At 37.6% G+C, this 23,127-nt stretch overlaps 1 protein-coding gene across 5 annotated transcripts in view; it reads right to left on the bottom strand.

The window, feature by feature from the left end:
* Window positions 1-23,127, bottom strand: part of Scn8a (sodium voltage-gated channel alpha subunit 8) — a 113,608-nt gene that overhangs the window by 37,497 nt on the left and 52,984 nt on the right. For all 5 annotated transcript variants that reach the window (XM_077799304.1, XM_026398646.2, XM_026398645.2 and 2 more), the window contains exons 12-13: window positions 13,829-13,961; window positions 8,765-9,003 (exon numbers count right to left, since the gene is read on the bottom strand). In XM_077799304.1, the coding sequence (XP_077655430.1) occupies window positions 8,765-9,003; window positions 13,829-13,961 (372 nt within the window). The remainder of the gene's footprint in view (window positions 1-8,764; window positions 9,004-13,828; window positions 13,962-23,127) is intronic.

The following is a 23,127-nucleotide window of genomic DNA, read 5'->3' on the forward strand; positions in this document are numbered from 1 at the left end:
CTATTTTCCCCTTTAATAAAGACTTCAGCCCCAATGTCCCCATCTTTGTTATCAATTAAAGGCAATTAAAAAAAAAAAAACAACCTAAGTAATGTTAATTGCACACAAGGTGACTCCTTTTGACAAGGGTCAGCAGTCTCTTTGAATGTATATGCTGGGGATATTTGTTTTAAAAAACCAATGGTGGTCCCTGCCTATAGTCCCAGTGACTGAGGCAGCTGAGGCAGGAGGATCCTAAGTTTGAGGCCAGCCTAGGCAACTTGGTGAGATGCTGTCTCAAAATAAAAATATAAAGGGCCCGGTGGTGTAGCTCAGTGGTAAAGCACTTGCCTAGCATGTATGAGGCTCTGGTTTTAGTCCCCAGTACGGCAAAACATCAATAATAACAATACAAGAAAATAGACATTATTATTGCTATGGGTATATACGTGACTGCATGACCAATGTAATTCTGCAAACTGTACACTCAGAAAAATGAGAAATTATATCCCATCTGATTCAAATGTATGATATGTCAAGATCATTGTACTGTCATGTGTAACTAATTAAAACAAATAAAAAAAAGAAAAAAGAAAAAGATATTTGAAAATTAAAAAAAAAAAAAAAACAACAACACAAGAAATCATCTCATAGAAGTAGATAGTAGTTACCAGAGGCTGGGGAGGGCAGGGAAGAGAGGGAAGGAGAGAGGTTGGTCAATGGAACTGTTACAGTTAGATAGGAGGAACAAATTCTGGAACAAGCAGGATGCCCACAGTTAGCAAAAATGTATCTTGTATTTCAAAATAGCCAGAGAGGACTTTGTTCTCATCACAAAAAAATTCTAGTGGAGGTAATAGGTATGCTAATTGACCTGAATGTATCATTACACAATATATACATGAATTGAAACATTACACTGTACCTCATAAACATGTACAATTATGTGACAATTAAAATATAAAAACAAAACTTGTAAAAAAAAAAAAAAAAGATCATTGATTGTTATTAGCCCTCACTTGATAGTATAGGTCTTAGGAAACCAAGACATATTTGACACGATTTTTTCTTTTTAAGTCATAAAAACAGTTGAATAGCATCAAAAGTGTGTAAAATATAGTAAAAAATACCCATAATCTCATTACTTTGCATATCATTATTATTCTTATGCATTCTCTTACTTTTTCATATACATTCTGACAGTATTAAAAATCACAGAACATATAATATCTCAGGTCTTATTTATGATCCATCTATGCTGCGTTTTTCTAATTTCTGCTTTTATTGCTATATAAGAGACTACTGGTGGTTGGGTGCAGTGGCACATGCTTGTAATCTCAGTTACTTGGGAGGCTGAGGCAGGAGGACTGCCAAGTAACTGGGCCTCAATAATTTAATGAGACCCTGTTTCAAAATAAAACAATTTTAAAAATGGCTGGTGGTATCTCTCAGTGGTAGAGCACCCCTGGATTAAATCCCTAATAACACACACACACACACACACACACACACACACACACACACACTTCTACTGGTGCCTACCACACATGAGGCCCTGGATTTAATCCCTAGCACTGTAAAGAAAAAGAGAATGTGTGTGTGTGTGGGGGGGGGGGCGGGGCGGGGGGATAGATTCTACTAGGTGGCTATACCTTCAAGAATTTTTCTTATTGTTAGAGACTTTGATGCTTCCTTCTTGATTTTTTTCAATATGATAATGATGTAAGAAGTGTTAGGTTTGCAGTTTATTGTGCACAAGAATGACTTATTCCCTAGGTCGCCTCCTCCCACTCTTTTACCTGACAGAGCACCTTGTGTTTCCAAGGCCTTCTTATCCTGCAGTCTTAAGGTAATATGCAGGTGTCCCCTATGAAAAGACCAATACCCTCTGGCCACATAACAGACTTTTACTGAAAACTATGTTTTTAGAGGGGAGAGTTTTTCATGCAATAGGTTTACAACCATCATAATAATTAGTACTTATAATAACTGCCTGATCACCAAGTTTACATGTAAAGAAGTTTTTTTTTTTAAGAGATAATTTTTTTAAATATTTATTTTTTAGTTTTCGGCAGACACAACATCTTTGTTTGTATGTATGAGGATTGAACCCGGGCTGCACACATGCCAGGCGAGCACACTACCGCTTGAGCCACAACCCCAGCCCACATGTAAAGAAGTTTAAGAGGGCTGAGGTTGTGGCTCAGTGGTAGAGCACTTGCCTAGCATGGGTGAGGCACTGGGTTCGAGTCTCAACCACACATATTAATTAATTAATAAATAAATAAAGGTCCATCAACAACTAAAAAGAAAATAATAAAAAAAAGAAGTTTAAGAAAAGTTTTGAAGACACAGTCTGAGAATTAAAAATAGTAAAAAATGCTTACATTATAGATGCTGTTTAGAAATATGTTAAAATAATATATAGCAGTCACAAAATAGAAGGACTTGATAGAAACACATGAAAATGGATAAATGGGCTCTTCATTTTTCTATTTGAAGATGCAGTATTGTAAAATGGGAAAAAATTCCTAAAGAGATTCAATTTTGCAAAATCAAAGCTCCTAGTGCAAGCTAAGTATCTGCAGATGGAAGAGTCCTTATCCCCCAGGTTAAGGCCACATAGGGATGGCTAAGCAAATGCTGACATATATTTCAACCTTTGTGTAAATCCAGCATAGTTTTCTACATCTAGAAATGTTAGCCTGTTTGACAAATACTAAGCAGAAGCTTGATCTATTATCCCATGGTCTCATGGTGAACATATAGGAAGTGCTCAGTAATAAGCACTAGCTGACTGACCATAACAGCTGCACCAGGAAAACGCTAGTTCTAACAGGGAACTCAACAATTGCAGTTAACGTGGTGCTGCCTGTAACTGGAATGAATGATTCTGGATGCCCAGTAGGAACTGTTCACATCGGAGGCCAGCTGCTACATTGCTTTGGCACATGGTATGCTATTAGTTGGGCTGTATGTCAAAATGCATCTGGAACTATTAGTTGTGTGACAGAATTATTTTTTTTTTAAAGACTGAGACAAGTGCTGGGTGCAGTGGTGCACACCTATAATCCCAATGACATGGAAGGCTGAGACTGAAGGACTGCAAGTTCAAGGCCAGCCTCAGAAAGTTTGAGGCCAGCCTGGGCAATTTATCCTGAACCAAATTAAAAAATAAAAAGGGTTGGGGATATAGCTCAGTGGTAGAACACCCCTGGGTTCTGTTCCTTGTATTGCGGGGGGTTGGGGGGAGAGAGAGAATGGATTTAAAGTTATCCCTACAGTAACACTCTTACTAGCACTGTGATGATTCTAGGGGAGAAAAAGGGACTTATAAGCAGCACATCAGCAACTGCACATAAGTGTCAATCTTGTGATCATCATCAGATATTCACCTAAGAATTTATGTTCTAATACCATCATTCTAGAAGTATAGGAGAGGATCCTTGGAGTCTCTAAGATCCTTTTAAGGTACATGAAGTCCTCCTTTTCTAACTACATGTATTGGAGCCCAAGTGGGATGGCAGGGGTTCAGCTCAGGATGGGGAGACAGTCCTTGAGGAGGCAAGATGTCCATGTAGGGGACAAGCCTGGCATGTGCTATCAGAGCCAGGGAGAGGTGTCCACTTTGGGAGACAGTCCAGTGAGGGCTATCAGAGGTAGGACAAGGAGGGTGATACCATAGGATGTAGCCTAGGATGACTACACTACACAGATAGAGGCCCAAGTAACAATACTAACTCAGACCTCTGTAGCATAGAATGGGAGGGTGTCCACACTGGAGGGAGGTAGGAGAGCTGGCAGAGAGTGAGAGCTTAAGTATGGTGCAGATGGTGTCTCCGGGGTAGGACACATGAGTAGAGTGAGGAGCAGCTCCTCATAAGGGAAGACCCAACCTGGATATCAGCTCATAGAGGGATGAGGATGGTGTTCACACAGGGAGGTAGCCCACTGCAGGATGTGAGAGCCCAGCTAGGTGAGAGGGATGTGTTCAGCCACTGAGCCAGGTGGAAGGACAGCCTAGGGAACAAGTGTGGGGATGTGGAGTGAGGGGAGTGTCCATGCAGACAGGTGTCATCCACTGTCCATGGAGACAGGTGGTAGCCTTAGCAGGCTAAAGAGAGCCAGCCTGGTATGGGGAGCAAGATCTAGCAGGATAAAGACAGCACCGTACACCTAATGCTGGGGAATGGCTGCTGTGTGGTGAGAGGCTGTCCGTATGCAGAAGGTCCCCTGGGAGGCATCAGAGTCAAGTGGGATAGGGGAAACAATGATGGCTTACATGGGCTGTCAGAGCTTGCAAAGTGTGGCGGGGGCGTCCGTCCCCTTGGAAGATACTGGCAAGGATGCTGGGGGTGGAGGCATCAACCTCTGTGCATGCTGAGGATGCCCAGAATGGAGAGTCAGTGCCTGAACATAGTGGGGAGGGTAGCCACACTGTAAGAGGTAACGGTGGCTTTCTGACCAAGTAAGTGTATCAAAGAGAGTAGCAATGAATTTCTTTCTGAGCAAACTAGAAAGCACCTAGTGGGTCCTGGACTAGAACTGGAAGTAACAGTATCCTCTCATGGTTGTCAACACATATAGCAAGCTTGCTCTAAATGGCTCATCCTTTACCATGAGGGCTGTATGTTGCTCTAAGCAATAAGCACACCCAGATCAGTTTCAAATATTATTTCCATTAAAAGATCAAGTCTTTTTGAGAAATGGCTGATTGCATTTCCAAAATGCAAAATCAGCCTGCCCAGAAAGCAAGGACATATCAAAAAACAAGGATATATAAAAGCAAGGATATATCAAAGGACACACAAGTTAATCTACAGGGCCTTCCAAAGGTCAAATCGGGGGCAGTTTAAATGTGAAAGTAGATAACATTATTGGATTATAACTCATTGAATAGAACTGAAAACCATGAGTTCATACTGACATAAAAAAAGGAATAACTCAAAAGTTGAGTGAACAGGAAATTTAGATAGTTTCAAAATGTTTGCCTCACAAATACTTATTAATTACAAATGTGAAAAGAGTAACTCTATAGGGAGAAGCCTAGCAGACACTACCTTAATCAAATGACCAAATGAATATTATCAGTAACAGAATAAAGGGAATTTTGTGACACCTAGTAGATACAATGAGAGGAAGGCAACCTAACTTGTGTGATATCCCTACTCAAAGGCAAAACTTACATCTAATCAAGTGGAAGCATCAGACAAATGCAAATTGAGAGAATTCTACAAAATAAGCGGCCATGTAATCTTCAGTGTCAAGGCCATAAAACCAATAAAAGCCTGTGGAACTCTTCTGGGATAGAGAAGATTAAATAGATATGACAATTAAATGCAAAGGGTAATTTGGGACCTGCATCCTTTTGTTATAAAGATCATCACTGGAATCCTGGCAAAACCTGAAAAGGACCTGAGAATTAGAGTTTGTAATGTAGTAAGATTAATCTCATGATTTTGACGTTATATGATGGTTACGTAGAATGAATTTGTTTATTAAAAAAACTCACACACACATTAAAGTATTTGGGTTGATAAGGCTATGTTGGTAAGTTACTCTTAAAAGTTTTTTATACTGTACTTGAAACTTTTCTGTAAGATTTTCTGTAAACTTTTCTGTTACTATAATGCACTAATAACAATTTTAAAAATACTCAGATTATTTAAAAGCAACCTTATAAACTTACTGTTGTATTCATTTGGTTCAAAACAGGCAAGAAAATAATCATTACATTTACCTACTATATAATACAAAGTCTGTATAAGTCACATAGCTTTTATATATATAGTCACATAGCCTCCCTGGGCTTCAATTTCCTTTATAAAATATGGGAATTGAATGGAATTATTTCTAAGATTCTTCCTATGATTAGCATTTTCTCTTTCAGGGAGTTGGTGGAAGAGGCAGAAAACTTCAATTTGCAGAAGACTATTCTCATCTTCCCTCAAAAAACATCTACGTGACTGTCTAGGGATCAATAGAATTTAACTCACTGTCCAGGTGCTGGGAAAAGTCTCCTCTTTCCACCCTAAGACAAGCTTGTACCTTGCTTCAACCAAGCTAGTCAACCTCACTTTTTTCCATCCTCTTACTCTTAGATCAAAGATTCTATCTAAATCTCAAAATCTTTGAAAATTCTCCTACTGAATTATATTAATGCAGTTCCTAATATTTACAGGGTACTTTTAACTACCCCAAATATTTTTGAATAGGTTCTCATTTTATCCTCCCAACCACGGAGGAGATGGCATTATCCTCATTTCACAGGTGCAGACCGTTACTCCACAGAAATCAATGTCTGATTTAAGGTTAAGCAATCTCTAACAGGAACCAACACCCGAATCTTCTGGCTTCTAATTCTGTGTTGTTTTCACCAATTCAGCACTTGTTTTTTCCTTTTTTGTGGTGCTTGGGATGGAACCCAAGGGCCTCACACGTGCTAGGCAAGCACTCTACCACTGAGCCACCACCCCAGCCTCAACACTCATGTTGATTGGCAGCAAATATGTCTTTTGAGTTTCTGCTACCATCCAGAAAACACTCAAATGTACGTTTCCTTGAGGTCCAGCAAATACCCAACTTCCTTATCTGACATCTCCACTCAGTGGACAGACACCTCTCAACCAGTACGTACAAACAGAACTCTGGATTTTAAACTCCAAAGATGTTTCTTCTTCAGTAAGCCCCATTTTTCCATCAGTTACTAAACTCTGAATCTAGGCATCACTTATTTTTTCCCTCACTCTCATACCCAGCCCACAGTCTGCAGAACCATTCACTACTCTATCCGTACTGTTAACTCTTCAGTTACTGTCCCCTGAACTCTTGCCTTCTTGTTTTAGAACTGGGTTCTGAGTTGGCTTGTTGTGAGAGTCCCTGAGTATTAGCTGCAGACATCTTTTTCTTCACTGACAGCTGTTGGCAAAGTCCTCTGAATGCTCACAACTCTAATTTAGATGTCATCTTAAGCCTTAGTAGACTTTTAAGGAAGGAAAATATAAAGTTATTTCCTAGCCCAGTGTAGAGGCAATAATACTGGTGATAGGTAAAAAGGCCTCTCAAAATCCCTTTGGTATCAGGGACCGATTCTGCCAAAAGCAAGGAAAAGCTCAGACATGGAGGAAAATGCAATGCTACAGAGAAAACACTACTATCACCACCATCAACAATGAGCATCATCAGATCATGTCTCTTGTTACTAACTCTTGGCTATCTCTGATTGCTGACTGGCTGAAGATGCTGCTTGATGACCAAGGCTTCTAGTCAGTCACACAATGTCCACCACAGGGTCAGTCAGCAGGATTCCAGCACAGTCCCAAGACTGTGTTGTTTCCAAAACTATAGTTTCACTGGGCTGCCCTTAAGAAGCCTGAGCAGTCACTAACCCCAGATATGGAGACTGGCAAGACCACAAAACTATCTGGGGTGTGTAGCAGGAAACACTACAGGCTAAAGGTAAAAGATCTTTTTGCCATATGTTTTCAGAATGGGAACTAAAAATGATATTATAGAATATCTAATAAATGGTAGGTATTGGGGGCTGAGGCTGTAGCTCAGTGGTAAAGCGCTTGCTTTGCATGCGTGAGGCACTGAGTTCAATCCTCAGCACTACATAAAAATAAAGATAATGTGTGTTCATCTACAACTAGAAAATATATATATAAAAAATATTACAAAATAAATAAATGGTAGGTATTATAATTAAGGTGGAAGCTCTGTAAGAGAGAACAAAAAAGATGAAACGAACCAATAGGACACTCTAACAAGAGATCATGTTCCAGTTAAAAATTGGGAGCTAGATATAAACATACCTATGGGCAACCCCAAAGGAATAATAAGGCCCAGATGACCTAGAGGATTCTTTCTAACTCTTTACTGTCCATTGGAACTCAATCAACTCCTGATTTTTGTACCAAGGAAGTAAAACAAATCATCTCTAAATAACAAGTACTTGATTCAGAATACTCTGTGTAATCTATTTTTAAAAACTGCAGCTTACTGCATTTGGGAAGCCAAAGTAGGAGGATTGCAAGTTGTAGGCCAACCTCAGCAACTTAGCAAGACCCTGTCTTGAAATATAAAATAAAAAGGGCTGGGGATGTAATTCCATGGTAAAATCCCCTGGGTTCAATCCCTAGTACCAAAATAAATAAATAAATCTGCATTCTTATGAATAATATAATAAATTAAATGTGACTTAAGCTAACATTAAAATAAATTTGGCACAGATCAATTAATAGCAGAAACTGGATGATGGCCCAGAAGTTGGATGGAAAGGGGAACCAGCATAGGATAAAAAAATTCCCATAAATAATCTCCACATGGATAAGTAAGATCTGACAGTGCAGTAAATTTCAGTGCTTAATGCACTAAAGAGCTGCCCTATTTTGTGATGGTTGTTACTTGAGGTGAAAGGGGAAGTTATTTGCTAGAACAATGCAATGCAGGAATCAATGTGAGAAACGGAATGAGGAAAAAAAAAAAACCCACAGAAGTTCTTGGCTCAGGCTGCTGAAACCAACCCACTGTCCCATTCTGTCACCATGGTTGGTTTCCTGCCAATAGCTCCTAAATGACGTCTTCAAAGTTCTGTAGAAAGAGGAAACAGCTGAGGGATCACAACAGTGAGCAGAAGTGCTGGTGTCATGGCATATGTGGAAGCATTTGTCTTCCAATTAACTATTACTTTCTTGTCAACTTGTCAACTCCAGTACCAGAAAAAGATGTTCTATAGGCAAAACATGCTCAAATCATCATATCAGGACACAGCACTCCACCTTACCAGATTTCCTACAGCCAAGACGTGCTCAAACTGTGGCGTCATAGGATGGTGCTCCATTGCCATAAAGAGCGTATTTAGAACAATGCAGATGGTGATGGCTAAGTCCACAAAAGGGTCCATAACAATCAAGTTCACAATCTCTTTGAGTTTTATCCAGTAGGGGTGGCACTCCCAGATGAGAAAAGTATTGGCAAATTTATACCAGCATGGTGGACACTTTCTCTGAGACTCTTCCAGCTCTGCAGTAAGAAAAAAAAAAAAAAAAAAGGCCCCTTAATCAGAGTGAGAAAGCAAAGGGACAATATGATCTTTGAGGTTAGGTCGTTATTATTGTTATTATTATGAGAATAAATAATATTTAAGTGTTGATATTCCTAACTATTTCCCTCCATTCTTTCCCTTAAAGTAGAGAGGAGGCATGATCCATGCAAGTCACTTCCCTATCAACAATGATCCAGTTATAATTTATATAAGACCCAACATTCTAGTTACGGTGTAGACCACAGTAATTAGGAGCTTAGCCTCTGGGGTCTGACTTCTTGGTTCAACTTGCTTCGACACTTACAAGTTGTGTGAACTCAGGCAAGGTAATTGATTTCTCTAGGCCTCAGTTGCCTTGTCTGTAAAACTGAGCATACACTTTTTTTAGATTCTGGGACTAAATGAGTTGTGTAACTCATTTCAAGAGGTTATATGAGTAGGATTAAGGGTTAAAGGAGATGATGCATCTAAAGCAGTCAGCACAGTGCCTGGCACAAGGCAGGTCCTCATTAAATGGTAGGGATTATATTATACATTGTAACAATAAGTTCTTATCAGAGAAGCACAGACTCTAAAGCCAGACACACCGAACTTTAATACTAGCTTAGACATCTGCTAAATGTAGGACCTTGAGCATGTTGCTTCAATTTGTTGTGAGAATTAAAGGAGTTAAGATATCCACAAAGTGCCTAAGAACACACAGCACAGAGTAAGTTCGATGGAAGCCTTTGCTCTTATTATTATCTTCATCAGCAGGATCAGCATTGTCAGCTAGCCACCATGTGGAATATATCTATTATGTTCTCAAAGAAGCACATACAAGTCACTGCTCCTACCTTCAGTGAGTCTGTAATTCACAGCTGAGTTAGAAATATAATTAATATCCTTAATCCCTTCTTTCCTTTTTCTTTCTCCTCCTCTCTTGCCCTTTCCTACTCTCATCTTTTCCTTCTGTCGTTGTAGTTTTTCTCTTCCGCTGGTCTCTTCTTTCCTTTTTATCTCTCTCCTTTTGTCTCACCCTCTCTTTCTTTTAAAAGAAGGACCCCCCCTTTTTTTTCCCAAATAAGATCTCATAAGCCAAGAACTGCTGGAGTTATAGCAGGACAGGAGCCTGGAGCCCAGTACAGTTGACTTCTTCCTTTCCTGAGACACCTCCCCAGAATCCTAGGTTCTCCTCATACAGATGGAGAAGCTGCTGGACTAGATGGTCTCCACAGTTACTTATGAAGCAAAGATTAAAAAGAACAAAGGTAGAGAGTCACTCAGTTGGTAGTCACACAGTATAGGTATGAAGACCTAGGTAATAAAGTTCTCCATGAATTAAGTATGAACTGTGTAATACTTGGATTACAAAACCCCAAGGTCCTTGACCTAAGAGGATGCTTTTTAAAAGAGAAAACCTATTAGAATGATAATTCTTAGAAAGAAGGTATTGTTTCTAAAGGATTGGCTATAACAGCTTCCTCCACTCTGCCTAATCCTACTGACAAAATAAAACTCATTGTGGTAATTAAAAAAGAACTCTCTAACATTGCTCCCCCAAACAAGATGGCTGACATAAATCAGTCTCCTTTCCCTTTCTCCAACCAGCTGGATGGTGACCATGGTGATGGCTTTATTTTAGATGGGGTGGTTTTGGTTGGGTGTCTGATTGGCTCCCTGGTTGCTAAGAAAATGGTTGCCTTGGTTTTTCAGATTTAGGGGCCACAGTAAGCGCCACGTGGGAGTTTGCGTGGGAAAGGAAGTCTGTGAAGAAAATTTGCTTTGGCTTCTTCCTCATAGAACTCCCTCCCTTCCCAAGGTAAATTTAGTTTTCTTCCCCAAAAAAGAAAATGAAAAGGTTCTCTTATTTCCATAAATTCTTATAGTACATATTTGGAAATTTGGTTCCGTTCCTTTTTAAATCTCCTCCTTCTCCAAATGTCTGTAGCCCGCCAGCACCTGGAGGTTGAAGCCTGACTGTTCACATTTCTGACAGATGACACAGTTGCCATGTTTTACAAGGTATTAGGCCGAAAGTCCTTTGAGATAGCAAGACGGTTTTCCTACCCTACCGGGCACCAAGAAGATCCCTATCGGGATATTAAAAATCTCTTATCCACATTAACTGAGAAGAGGAAATCTTCAGGATAATCTTTTATCCCACAGAAACAATATGGGGTTTAGGAGCTAGAAAAGATCACTAGGTGAATAGGGAGGTTTATAAAATGACCTACAACTTTGCAAATTGTTACTGGCTCCACCTGTCTGGATGGTGAACTATCTGGAAGAATGGGTTAATAGAAGGGTTAATAGAAGGGAGTGAGGTGTCCAAAGGTCTGTGGGTTTCCCCTATTTTTTTTTTTTTAATATTTTTTCCCTTAGTTGTTGATAGATCTTTTTTTTTTTTTAAATATTTACTTTTTAGCTTTAGGTGGACACAATATCTTTATTTTATTTCTATGTGGTGCTGCGAATCGAACCCAGTGCCTCACACATGCAAGGCAAGTGTGCTACTGCTGAGCCACAGTCCCAGCTCTCTACTTTGTTTTTTGACATTTTCAGAGAGTTTACTGCAGGTCTTAGCCTGGGGGTACTGGGAATGGTTTTCTGAGAGAGCCTAAGTCCACAAAGACTAAGAGGTTTCTGAAGACAGGGTTTCTCTTAATTCAACAACTTTTTTTTTGATATTGAGGGTTGAACCTAGGCGTTTACCACTGAGCTACATCCCCAGCCCTTTTAATTTACTTATTATTTTTTTTTTAATTTGAGATAGGATCTTACCAAGTAGTTTAGGGTCTTGCTAAATTGCTAAAGCTAGTCTTGAACTTGCAATCCTACTGACTCATCCTCCTGAGTCACTGGGATTATAGGCTTATGCCACTATGCCTGGCTCAATTCAATAACTCTTAAGCACTTGCAATGTGCTCTGCACTAGGGGTATAGTGATGAAAAGTCCCACCCTCACAGAGCTTTCAGACCTGCAGAAAAGTCAGATATCAAACAAGTAACTGCACTGACCCTCAGTGCTTATCAGATGAGTTTAAGAATGAGTAAATAAACAATGGCAGCAACAGTTACAGCCAGTCACTCCTAGGAAGTGTCTGAAACAGTTTACCTGAGAGTAATGCCAAGTCCCATCATTAATTCCTCATTCTTACTTCCCTAGCTACCTTCCACAGCTTTGCTGCTTTGAGAAGTCAGACTATACTATTCTTTGTTTATACCCCACTCCCTGCCTTCTGAAATATCCCCCTCTGAAATTTATGGCTGTGCTAGTTATGAATCCTGCTGAGTTTACTTGATCCTAGGGAGTATGTCTGCAATAGGATGGGCTGAGATAGGCAGAGTTTTCTAACTGATTACAGGATTCTAGAATTCTTCACTGTAGTTTCTAGGTAGGTAGGAACCTACTTTTTTGGTTTCAAAAAAATAATTATTTTAGGGCTGAGGCTGTGGCTCAGTGGTAGTGTACCTGCCTAGCATGTGTGAGGTACTGGGTTTGATCCTCAGCAGCACCACATATAAATAAATAAAATAAAGGTCCATCAACAACTAAAAAAATATATAAGAATAATTATTTTAATCTTTGTATTAAAATAACATCAGTTTCCTAACTGAAAATCTGGGAAGCAAGAATAATTATTCATTCATTGCTGGCTGTTAATGTAGCAACCATTAAATATGGAGGATTGGGCTGGGGATGTGGCTCAAGCAGTAGTGCGCTCGCCTGGCATGCATGCGGCCTGGGTTCAATCCTCAGCACCACATACAAATAAAGATGTTGTGTCTGCCAAAAACTAAAAAAATAAATATTAAAAAATTCTCTCTTTAAAAAAAATATGGAGGATTTATCAGAATGGTTAAATAGTAATAGATCCTTTTCTTTTTCACCCATCTTGCTATTTTGCCCAGGCTAGTCTCAAACTTGGGACTGAGCGATCCTCCTGCTTCCAAGTAGCTGGGACCACTCCAGAATAGTCTGAACATATAATGAGTCAAATGAAGATATAGGCAGAATCAATAGGAATATTGCAAAGAAAAACCCAGTCACCGACTTTACCTCTAAGAGGAGCCTGGAATGTACACCAGGCCTGGAGAAAGGGCTGATACTTGCCAGGGGCCCCATGGTCTAAGGGAAAATCCTCAGCTAATCCTCAATCTGTCATGTGTCTGGAGATAACCACCTCAAATAGAGAGTTTGGCACTGACAACAACATCGCTGCAGATGTGCTATGATTCAATAGTGGCTGTTCTTTCCCTGTGGCACAGAGTGCCTAAAGTAGAGGGGGTTCAACTTACCTAGTCACACGTCAAATGTATTTATGGATATGTGGGGGTGTTTGAAGAGAGGCAGAATTAGGTGCAATCAAAATGCAGAGTACATTCTTCCCTCAAGAAAACCCAAAAGGGATCTAAGTAATTAAAAGGAAGAGAAAAAGGTGTGGTTTGGGATAGAGGCCATGAAGGGGATTCCATCATGTATCTTTTCAATGCTTGACCCACATTCCCTGATGTCTCACAACACCCCACAGGCTCCTCATGATGCTGATTACTGAGGCTTCCTGGGATTTTCTGGTTCATTCTCTGTTGCTCCTTCAGCCTTTTTACCTGTCTATATACAATGTTGACAGATTTGAAGTACTTGTTTGATTCTCTTCACATCAATTTGTGAAGAGAATTTGTGATACTGTTTTCTACAACCAGTAAGATCTATTCCTAAAACTTGGAGACATTTTTTGAAAAACTCAGATCAAGGGACAGGGATTATATTTATCATGCACACTACATACTTATATCTCAGCAGCATCACAGGGCACATACCTTCTACTAGTGTATTTGTAACAACACTCATTATACTGTTGATTCTGTCCTTCCGTCCATAGGAGGCCAGTTGGTCCATGGACACTAAAAGAGATCCAGGGCCTTTCTTCTTAATTTCCACCTCTGTTGTTGCCTATAAAAAGATAGCAATAGGGTAAGAAAGATCTGATAAATGTAAGGCTGGGCCTTATTGGATGGATGGTCCAGAGTATGAACAAGAACATATAATCTTCATTACTTCTTAAATTTATTTTCTAACACCAATTCAGCAATCTAGTCACTTCAAGAATGAAATAAGTTGGCTACAGTTCATCCTTAGTTGTCTAGATAAGACCAAGTCACTTAAGTTATGCAAATTTACAATGAACCCAAGAATCTGGCTGGGACCCAAATGCCTCACTTGGTTAATTCCAACCACAGAGTAGAAAGACCAAAGCCCCCAGGGAACTGCCACTAGGAGTGGACCTTGAGTTTTCTTGTCTAATCTTACATCCATGGCATTTGGCTAGAACTGGTTCACAGGATAAAATAAGTCAAATTCACTTTTACCTGAAATTTCACTGAGGATAAATTCCTGATCACACTGAAAATTATGAATATTGTTTCTTCCCTGGGTAGGAGCACCATTACTCTTAACAAATCACCCCTTTCAGAGACCAAATAAGCATTAGCCTAACTAAACATTAGCAAATTGAAGTTATACTTCAAATCTCCTCTGAGCCACTGTAAGAAAAAACCATATATATATATATGCGTTGTGTGTGTGTGTGCGTGCATGTGTGTATGTGTATGTGTGTATTTTTTTCCTCTTTTTTCCAATTTTGAGACAGGGACTTGCTAAGTTGCTCAGGCTGGCCTCAAATTTGTGGTCCTCCTGTCTCAGCCTCCTAAGTAGATGAGATTACTTACAGGCACATCCACTATGCTTGGCCTTATTATAATGTTTACTTTGCCACATTACAATTTTATTTTATGAGTTAACCTGCAATGTTCAAATTCCAAACCAAATAAAAGTGAAATAAAAATCATCAAATTGTTATAAAAATATTTGTTAGATGTTTTACCTTGGGCAATAATGGTATAATGGATTATAGGAAAGTTTTTCTTTCTTTTGGATACCAGGGGATTGAACCCAGGAGCACTTAACACTGAGCTATATCCCCATCCCTTTTTATTTTTCATTTTGAGACAGGGTATTGCTAAGTTGTTCAGAGCCTCGCCAAGTTGCTGAGGCTGGCCTTGAACTTGCAATCCTCCTGCCTCAGCCTCCCGAGACACTGAGATTATAGGTGTGTACCACTGTGCCCAGCCAGAAAGGGTTTCTTATTGTCCCTTACTTATGCTTTTGTGAATATTTTACACCAGATTAGCTTAACACTTAGCTGTCTAGTGACAGCTGTACCATGTCACCTATATGAAATTGTCTGCTCCTTCCACTGTGAAGGTAAGAGGTCAATAAGAGGACAGAGACAGCCACCAGGGGAGAGACATGTTTGTTGAGGCCTCAGAAGTATATGTCTGATCAACCCCAGAATTATCCTAGCTGTTTTGAAAATAAAATAATTCTGGTGAGCTACATTAAAAAGTCCTTCTGTCCCTTATACATATTTAGATTTTAAGGACTGCAAAAAAAAAAAAAAGTTCCTAGTAGATGACAAGATTTATCTTATTGAAGTGCTTCGTTACACTGTTTTACTGATCCAGACATCTGGTTCCCTCAGGGCCTTGTCTGTTTGGCAGAGCTATAGGAGAAATGGAAAGAAAAAAATAACTGATTTCCTTGGGAATTCCCAGCTTCTTATTATACAAACATCTGTATATGTAAGAATGACTTTGTTGGTCCGGTGCGGTGGTGCCCGTCTGTAATCCCAGTGGCTCAGGAGGCTGAGGCAGGAGGATCCAAAGTTCAAAATCAGCCTCAGTAAAAGTGAGGGGCTAAGCAACTCAGTGAGACCCTGTCTCTAAATACAAAACATGGCTGGGGATGTGGCTCAGTGGTCGAGTGCCCCTGAGTTCAATCATGGTACCAAAAAAAAAAAGGACTTTGTTAATCATTGTCTCAAATCATAAGATAAACAACTTTTTTCCTTTATTTTTTTGTGATGTTGGGGATGGAACCCAGGGCCTCGCCTTGCACATTCAGTGGGCTAGTACTCTACCATTGAGTTACACATCCTGCTCCAGAAGATACATTTCCTAGAGAAGCCACTTTTGAAAGAAATTTCAGCCTGATATTCAAGATATTTAATAAATCGAATTTAATTACTACATTTAAAAAATGATAGTCATCTAAAAATGAACACAGAAAGGCTCTAAACAATAGACATTATTTTTTTTTCTGGCATTGTACTGATTCTAGATTTTTACTGAACTACCCTTTTGTAAATCTGTTACATGGTAGATAATTTTCACAATGCTGACCTCCACAGTGCTATAAGATCTGCCAAAACAGTTGACTCATCAAGGAATATGAAGTTGCTTTTATATGGTTTTTGTACTAAGCATATCTTACTGTTCTGGGCTGGCTGGCTAGCTATAACAAGATATAAATTCTTAGGATTTATTATCATCAACCTTAAAAAACAAAATTCATGAAAACAGAGTCTAAAAGACCTATTTAAACATTAGATTATCATTTAATAGTCCTTACTGGAAAGCTGAAATAATCCTTAAGCTTAATACTAAGATGGAACAACTATTATGTATATCTTTTGATGTTAAATGAAAATAAACTATAGCAGGGATACATGGAGATAATGTCTGCAACATTAAAATTTGCTTTGTAACTCCCTTATAGAATACATTTTAATTTTCAAAAAAGAAATAAGTAAAAGACACCAAGAAAAAAAATGTTCAAAACCCATGCTTGGGTAATTTTATGGGTAAAAAATTCATATGTTCTCTTTCTATAAAACAAGAGCATTTGGAATAGATTCAAATAACTGGTTCATCAAAGTCTTCTGGGAACAATAAGATATTTAGAAAAAGTCCCACAACAGATTTCTAAAAAATCCATGTTGCAAAGAAGAAATCACAAGGGAAATTAGAAAATAGTTAAAATCAATGATAATGAAAACACAATACATTAAAATTTATGGGATGCAGCTAAAGTAAAGGCTAGAGGAAATTTTATCACTTTAAATACTCACATTTGAAAATAAAAAAGGCATAAGAATCAATGCTCTAAACTTCTATTTTAAGAAAGCAGAAAAAATTAAATTAAATCTTAGTAAATAGATAAAAAGAAATAATGAAAACAGAAAATGAAATAATAAATTGATAAATAATAGATAATAAAAAGTAAAATGTTGGTTTTTTGAAAAGATTAATAAAATCATAATTCCTATAGCAAGACTGGCCAATAAAAACAGAAAGAAACACACATTATCATTTTCAGAAAGGAAGAAAGGATGTCACTATAAATCCTACAGATACTTAGTTTTGTGCCACTTCATCTTAAGTGAAATAAATGGTCAAACTAGTCAAAATATAACTATCAAAACTGATACAAGAATAAATAGAAAATCTTCATAGCCCATTAATAATTTAAAAACCTTACTACAAAGAAAACTCCAGCCCTAGAGGGTTCTACAAGTGATTTCTATGAAACATTTGTAAGAAATAATACTAATCTTACACAAATTCATTCAGAAAACAGAGGATAAGGATATTCATTTGCTTAATAAAGTGAACATAATCCTGATATCAAACCTGACAAAAACAGCACAAGAAACTGTTCTCATAAACAGAGGTTTAAAATCCTCAGCAAAATATGAGTAAACAAAATCCAGCAATATACACAAAGGATAATACATGATAATCACAAACAGTTTATCCCAGGAAAGCAAGGTTAGTTTAGAGCCAGAAAAAAGGTCAGTGTCATGCATCACAATGACAGAATAAAGAAGAAAATGAATTTGATCACCTCATAAATGCAAATGAACAGCACTGAACAAAATTAAATACCTCTGCATAAAATTTCTCAGCAAGCCACAAATAGCACATAGTAGTTTCAATCTGATAAAAGATATCTATGAAAACCTATAGCCAATCAATAGCCAATGCTCATGGTAAAACATTAAATCCCTTCCCCTTAATATTGGAAATAAAGAAGATGTCTGCTTTCATCAATTGTATTCAATTTTGTATCTAACATCACAATGAATGCAATAAAGCAAAAATAAATAAAAACAATTATTTAAGTTGTTATCCACAGAAAATATTACTGTGTATGTAGAAAACTATGTAGAATTTTCCTAAAATAAAAAACCTCTGAATTTAATAAGACCAAATGTTATAATTTACCAAGGTCACACGATGCAAGATCAATATATAAAAATCAACTGCATTTCTATATTGTGGCAACAAACACTTGAAAAATCAAGTTTTTAAATTATACCTTTTGTGAAACAAGGAATAAATCCAATGAAAGCTGTGCAAAACCCCCATTATGAAACTATGATTTTGTTGCGAGAACCTTGAGGACACCTAAATAAATGAAGAAATACACCACCATTCATAGATTTTTAGGACATTAGAATTACAATGCCCACTCTCTCCAAATTGATCTACAAAATTCTAAGTTTTTTGATAGAAATTAAAATTCTAAAATGTATAAGCAACACTCCAAGGCTCTATAATAGAAAAATAATCTTTAAAAATGATCTAGAATAGCAAAATTATTTCTTTTTTAAAATATTTATTATTTTTTTAGTTGTAGTTGGACACAATACCTTTATTTCACTTATTTATTTTTATGTGGTTCTGAGGATTGAACCCAGTGCCCCGCACATGCCAGGCGAGCGCACCACCACTTGAGCCACATCCTCAGCCCACAAAATTATTTCTTAAAAATTTTCATCCTTTAAATATCTTTAAAAACTGCCTCAATTTTAGACTCATTACAAGATAAACATGTATGGGCATAAGAATAGACACATAGATTAAGGGAACATGTATACATCAATTGATTTTCAGGCGAGCGCGCTACCGCTTGAGCCACATCCCCAGCCCTCAATTGATTTTCAAGCAAGGCACCGATTCAACTTCAGTAACTCTGGGTGAGGATTACTCAGTGTACTGTAGCAATCTGATCACACAGTGACCTTTAATAAAGAATACGGTTGGCAGAGTATGTGAATATTTATGAAATTTTATATATATATTGAGATAAACAAAGATCAACCAATTAAGAAAAAATGAAGCTATTTATTTAGAGCTTTCTACAGCAAGGGTATCAGTCACTACTGCTTGCATTCTGGCAGAGATTCAAAGGCAGGGAGAGTGGGAAATCTTTGTAGGGGAAAAAGGGAAGGTTTCAGATATTCCTTAGTTTTCAGAGAAAGCTGTTGGCATGGGGAAAATGGAGGTGGACTAACTAGAAGCAGATATCCTGGGTGATTGATTAGGAGTGCAGAGCTGGCTTTCTCTGGTCCTAAGTTGCAAACGAGAACAAAAATTAGGAGACCTATCAGTTATTACTCAAGTCCTGGTCATTTGGGGCTGGTTGTTATTGTTCAGCTTCCTGGGTTGTCACTAGAGAGAGCAATCTGACCTACTGGAAGCCAAACTTTTTCTTAAGAGAAATTTAAGTAGACCTAGAAAAATGAAGAAAAATACCACATTCATAGATTATAAGATATTAGAATTAATATGCCTGTTCTCCCCAATTTATCAAGACTCTTAAGTTTTTCAGAAGAAACTAATAAAATGATTTTAAAATTTATAAGGAATGTACAAATGCTTTACAGTAGGAAAATAATCTTTTAAAAATAATCTAGAATAGCATTTATTCTAATAAATAAAATAGTATTTATTCATCCTTGATGCTTAAATACTAATTTCTTTTATGGCTGAATAATGTTCCACAATAAGGAATTTTGTTCAGATGATTATCAGCTGACGAGCACTTTTTTTGACTATTGTGAATAATGATTTTGAGTATTCATGTACAATTTTTTTGTGAGAACATATTTTCAATTCTATTGGGAATACATCTAGTAGTAGAACTGTTGTGTCATATGTTTAATTTATATATATATTATACACACACACACACACATACATATTTTAGTTGTAGATGGACACAACATCTTTATTCACTTGTATGTGGTCTGAGGATTGAATCCAATGCCTCACACATGCGAGGTAAGTGCTCTACCACTAAGCTACAACCCCAGCCCCTATGTTTAATTTTTTGAGGAACTGCCAGACTATTTTCCAAAGTGGCTATACAATTTTAGATTCTTATTGGCAATGCTGACTTTGCATATTCCAGCAGACCACTGAGTCAACAGAAGGGAAGAAACCTGGAGTAGACTCTCCCAAGTAAAGCAGTTGTGCAGTAGACCTCTGCTGGGGATTTTGGGAGACGTACCTCTGCTATGAGCTCAGCTACCCATTTTTATCATCTGGGAGAGAGCTGTTGGAGAGGATGGAGAAGATTTAAAAACCATTTAAAGCCAGAAGCTGTCTTTTCTTAATTCATCCTATAAGAAGCCTTGGAGTAAAACTATCAGTAACAGAGGAAGTAACTAAGAACCTTAATTAAGTTCTTTAAAAGCTAAAACCAGGTGCAGTGGTGCCCATCTGCACTTCCAGCGACTTAGGAGGCCAAGGCAGGAGGATTGCAAGTTTGAAGCCAACTTGGACAACTTGGCAAGACTTTGTCTCAAAATAAAAAATGTAAAATGTAGCTCAGTGGTAGAGTCCCTCTGTGTTCAATTCCCAGCACCAATAAACAAACAAACAAATTAGTCAGTTTCTCTTAATCTAAATTCAAAGTTTATCAGAGCATTTGGCTACTGGCTTCCAGCTTCCTAAACTGCAGCAGTCCAGACAGCAGATTCTACCCACTTTTCCATAGATCTGCCCAAGGAAGCTCAACTTATTAATTCTAAATTGCTATCACGTAGAAATACATAACTAGAAATTTATCAATCATTTTTCTTGGAACTAAAATCGACAGGATTTTAGACATGTCCTTAGAATCTAGCCATTAATCCCTTTCAAGCCTTTCTAAAATCTTTATAGCATTCGGCTTTTCAATAATTATACAACAATTTCTTTCTCAAAGGATCTTTAGAATACTAGAAGAAGCTCTACTCTCTCCAAGTCAAGCAATTCTATAGAAATTTCACCCTCAAATTCTCAGGACAAAAAAGTCCAAAAGTATAATAAAAGTATAAAGAAACGAAAGGCTACAAGAATGGGCTACAAAATACACTTCACATATTTGTATGTTCTATTTAGACTTCACAACAGTTCTACAGCAAATGTCCTTTGATCCCTCCCCCACTTTTTTTTTTAACAGAAAAGAAAATGGATTTAGAGATATCACTTTCCAAGGAACATATGAACAAATGGAGCAAAAGAAGAAACTGGGCTTTAGAGTTAGTACTGTGTAATAGTTAATGGTTAAATCTCTGGTTAGAATGCCTGGATTCAAATTCTAACTTTATTGCTCACTGTGCAATCTTGGATAAGTTACTTTTTCCCTCTAAGCCTAGGATACCGTCTCAAAAGTGCAGACAATAGCAGTACCTGTCTCACAGGAGGTGGGGCTGTGAGCATTGTACTAGCACATCTGCCTCAATAAGATATCTGAGTTATGTGTGGTTTCTGGATTGCTGACAGAACCTGCTCTCTTTATGAGTCCTGTTTTCTCAAACCAAAGATTGAGAAACAGGAAAAAGTTCCCTTATTTGCTGCTTTAGCAGAAAGCAAAAGTAAACATTCCCAAATTCTGAAAAAAATCATCACTATTCAATCATAGTCACATAATTAATAAAGACCTGAAAGCTTTTTTGTTTGTTTTTGGTAGTGGGGACTGAATCCAGAGGTACTTCACCATTGATCTATAATTAAAATTTACAATATTAACATAAAAGTGTTAATATAGTATATCCTTCTAAGAAAATGACTATTTACCCTACTTTTCAAAGGAGCTAATATTTAAGCTGTCAGAAAGATCTTTTTGCCATTAGGAAAATCTTGGTTCAAATGAAAACTTAACTAAAGTTACTAAATCTCTGAGGAGGACATTTATTACTGAGTAGGGTGGTTATATGAGTTAAATAAAATCATATATACAAAGTGCTTAGCACACTGTAGTAAGAACTCAGCATGGGATAGCTATAGTTATTAAGCCCACTGTAGAAAACTGGAAAAAAAAGCATAAGAAAAAAAAAGGTTACTAGTAATTTTTCCTTTCAAGGGCAACTACTGCTAACTTTTAGTCATTTTTTTTTTCCTATGTATTTTGTCTTTATATGGATTTGATCTCATACTACATAGACTAGGTATCCTCTTTTGCTTGTTTTGTTCTTTTTGGCCCATTAGCATAAAAGACATTTCCCTACATTTATGACTAGCCATAACAGCTTCTTTATGACTTCTAATAAAAGAGTTTTTCCTAGTTATGAAACTCTTGGGAATGATATGTTCTTGCCTACTACACCTTTCTGCCACTTTGAGGTCTCGTCTCCTGGTCCTGGACCAGTCCTGTCACCATCATCACTTGGGACCACTGCAGAAAATCTCCTAAGTGCATATGGGGTGCAGAGTATGTACGCGTCCCACAAACGCAAAGGCATAGTTCTGTAGGCCACAATGTAGGGTGGTCTTATATTCCATAGCCACCAGTGTGACAGAAGTCACAAAACAAAAACAAAAACCCCAAACCTGATCACCTGACTTTGAAGATCCTTTCTAGATACCTTCTCTCATCTCTTCATCAAAAAAAAAAAAAAGAACAGATTTATTTGGAGATTTGTTTATTTAAGATCAACAACAATGGAATTAGCAGTAGTAGTGACTGCAGAGTTCCCCCTAAAACCAGAGAGTTGGCAAAAACAAATGTTATAGATGATTATGTGTTATAGATGATTATATTTACATTTATTTTTATTTAATTTTCACTAACTCTGTATCTAGTTGTATAAGTTTTATTATTTGGGCTAAAATGTTAGATTAAAACTGCTAGGACATTAAAGTCAAATTTAGCTCTAAATATTTGAACTATCTCCACTGTACTGCCATGCCGAACTACCCCTCACTCTCCAATGATGTCAGCTCTTGCTTTTTTCAGAGAATAGAATTATCTTTATAATTGTGGAGCCCCAAATATTCAACTAGATACAGAATTAGTGAAAATCAAATAAAAATTAAATGTAAATATAATCATCTATAACAGTTATTTTTGCCAACACTCTGGTTTTAGGGAGAACTCTGCAGTCACTACTACTACTGCTATTCCCATTGTAGTTGATCTTAAATAAACAAATCTCCAGAAGAGTGAT

Source organism: Urocitellus parryii, chromosome 5, assembly GCF_045843805.1.
Source record: "Urocitellus parryii isolate mUroPar1 chromosome 5, mUroPar1.hap1, whole genome shotgun sequence".
NCBI classification, from domain to species: Eukaryota; Metazoa; Chordata; class Mammalia; order Rodentia; family Sciuridae; genus Urocitellus; species Urocitellus parryii.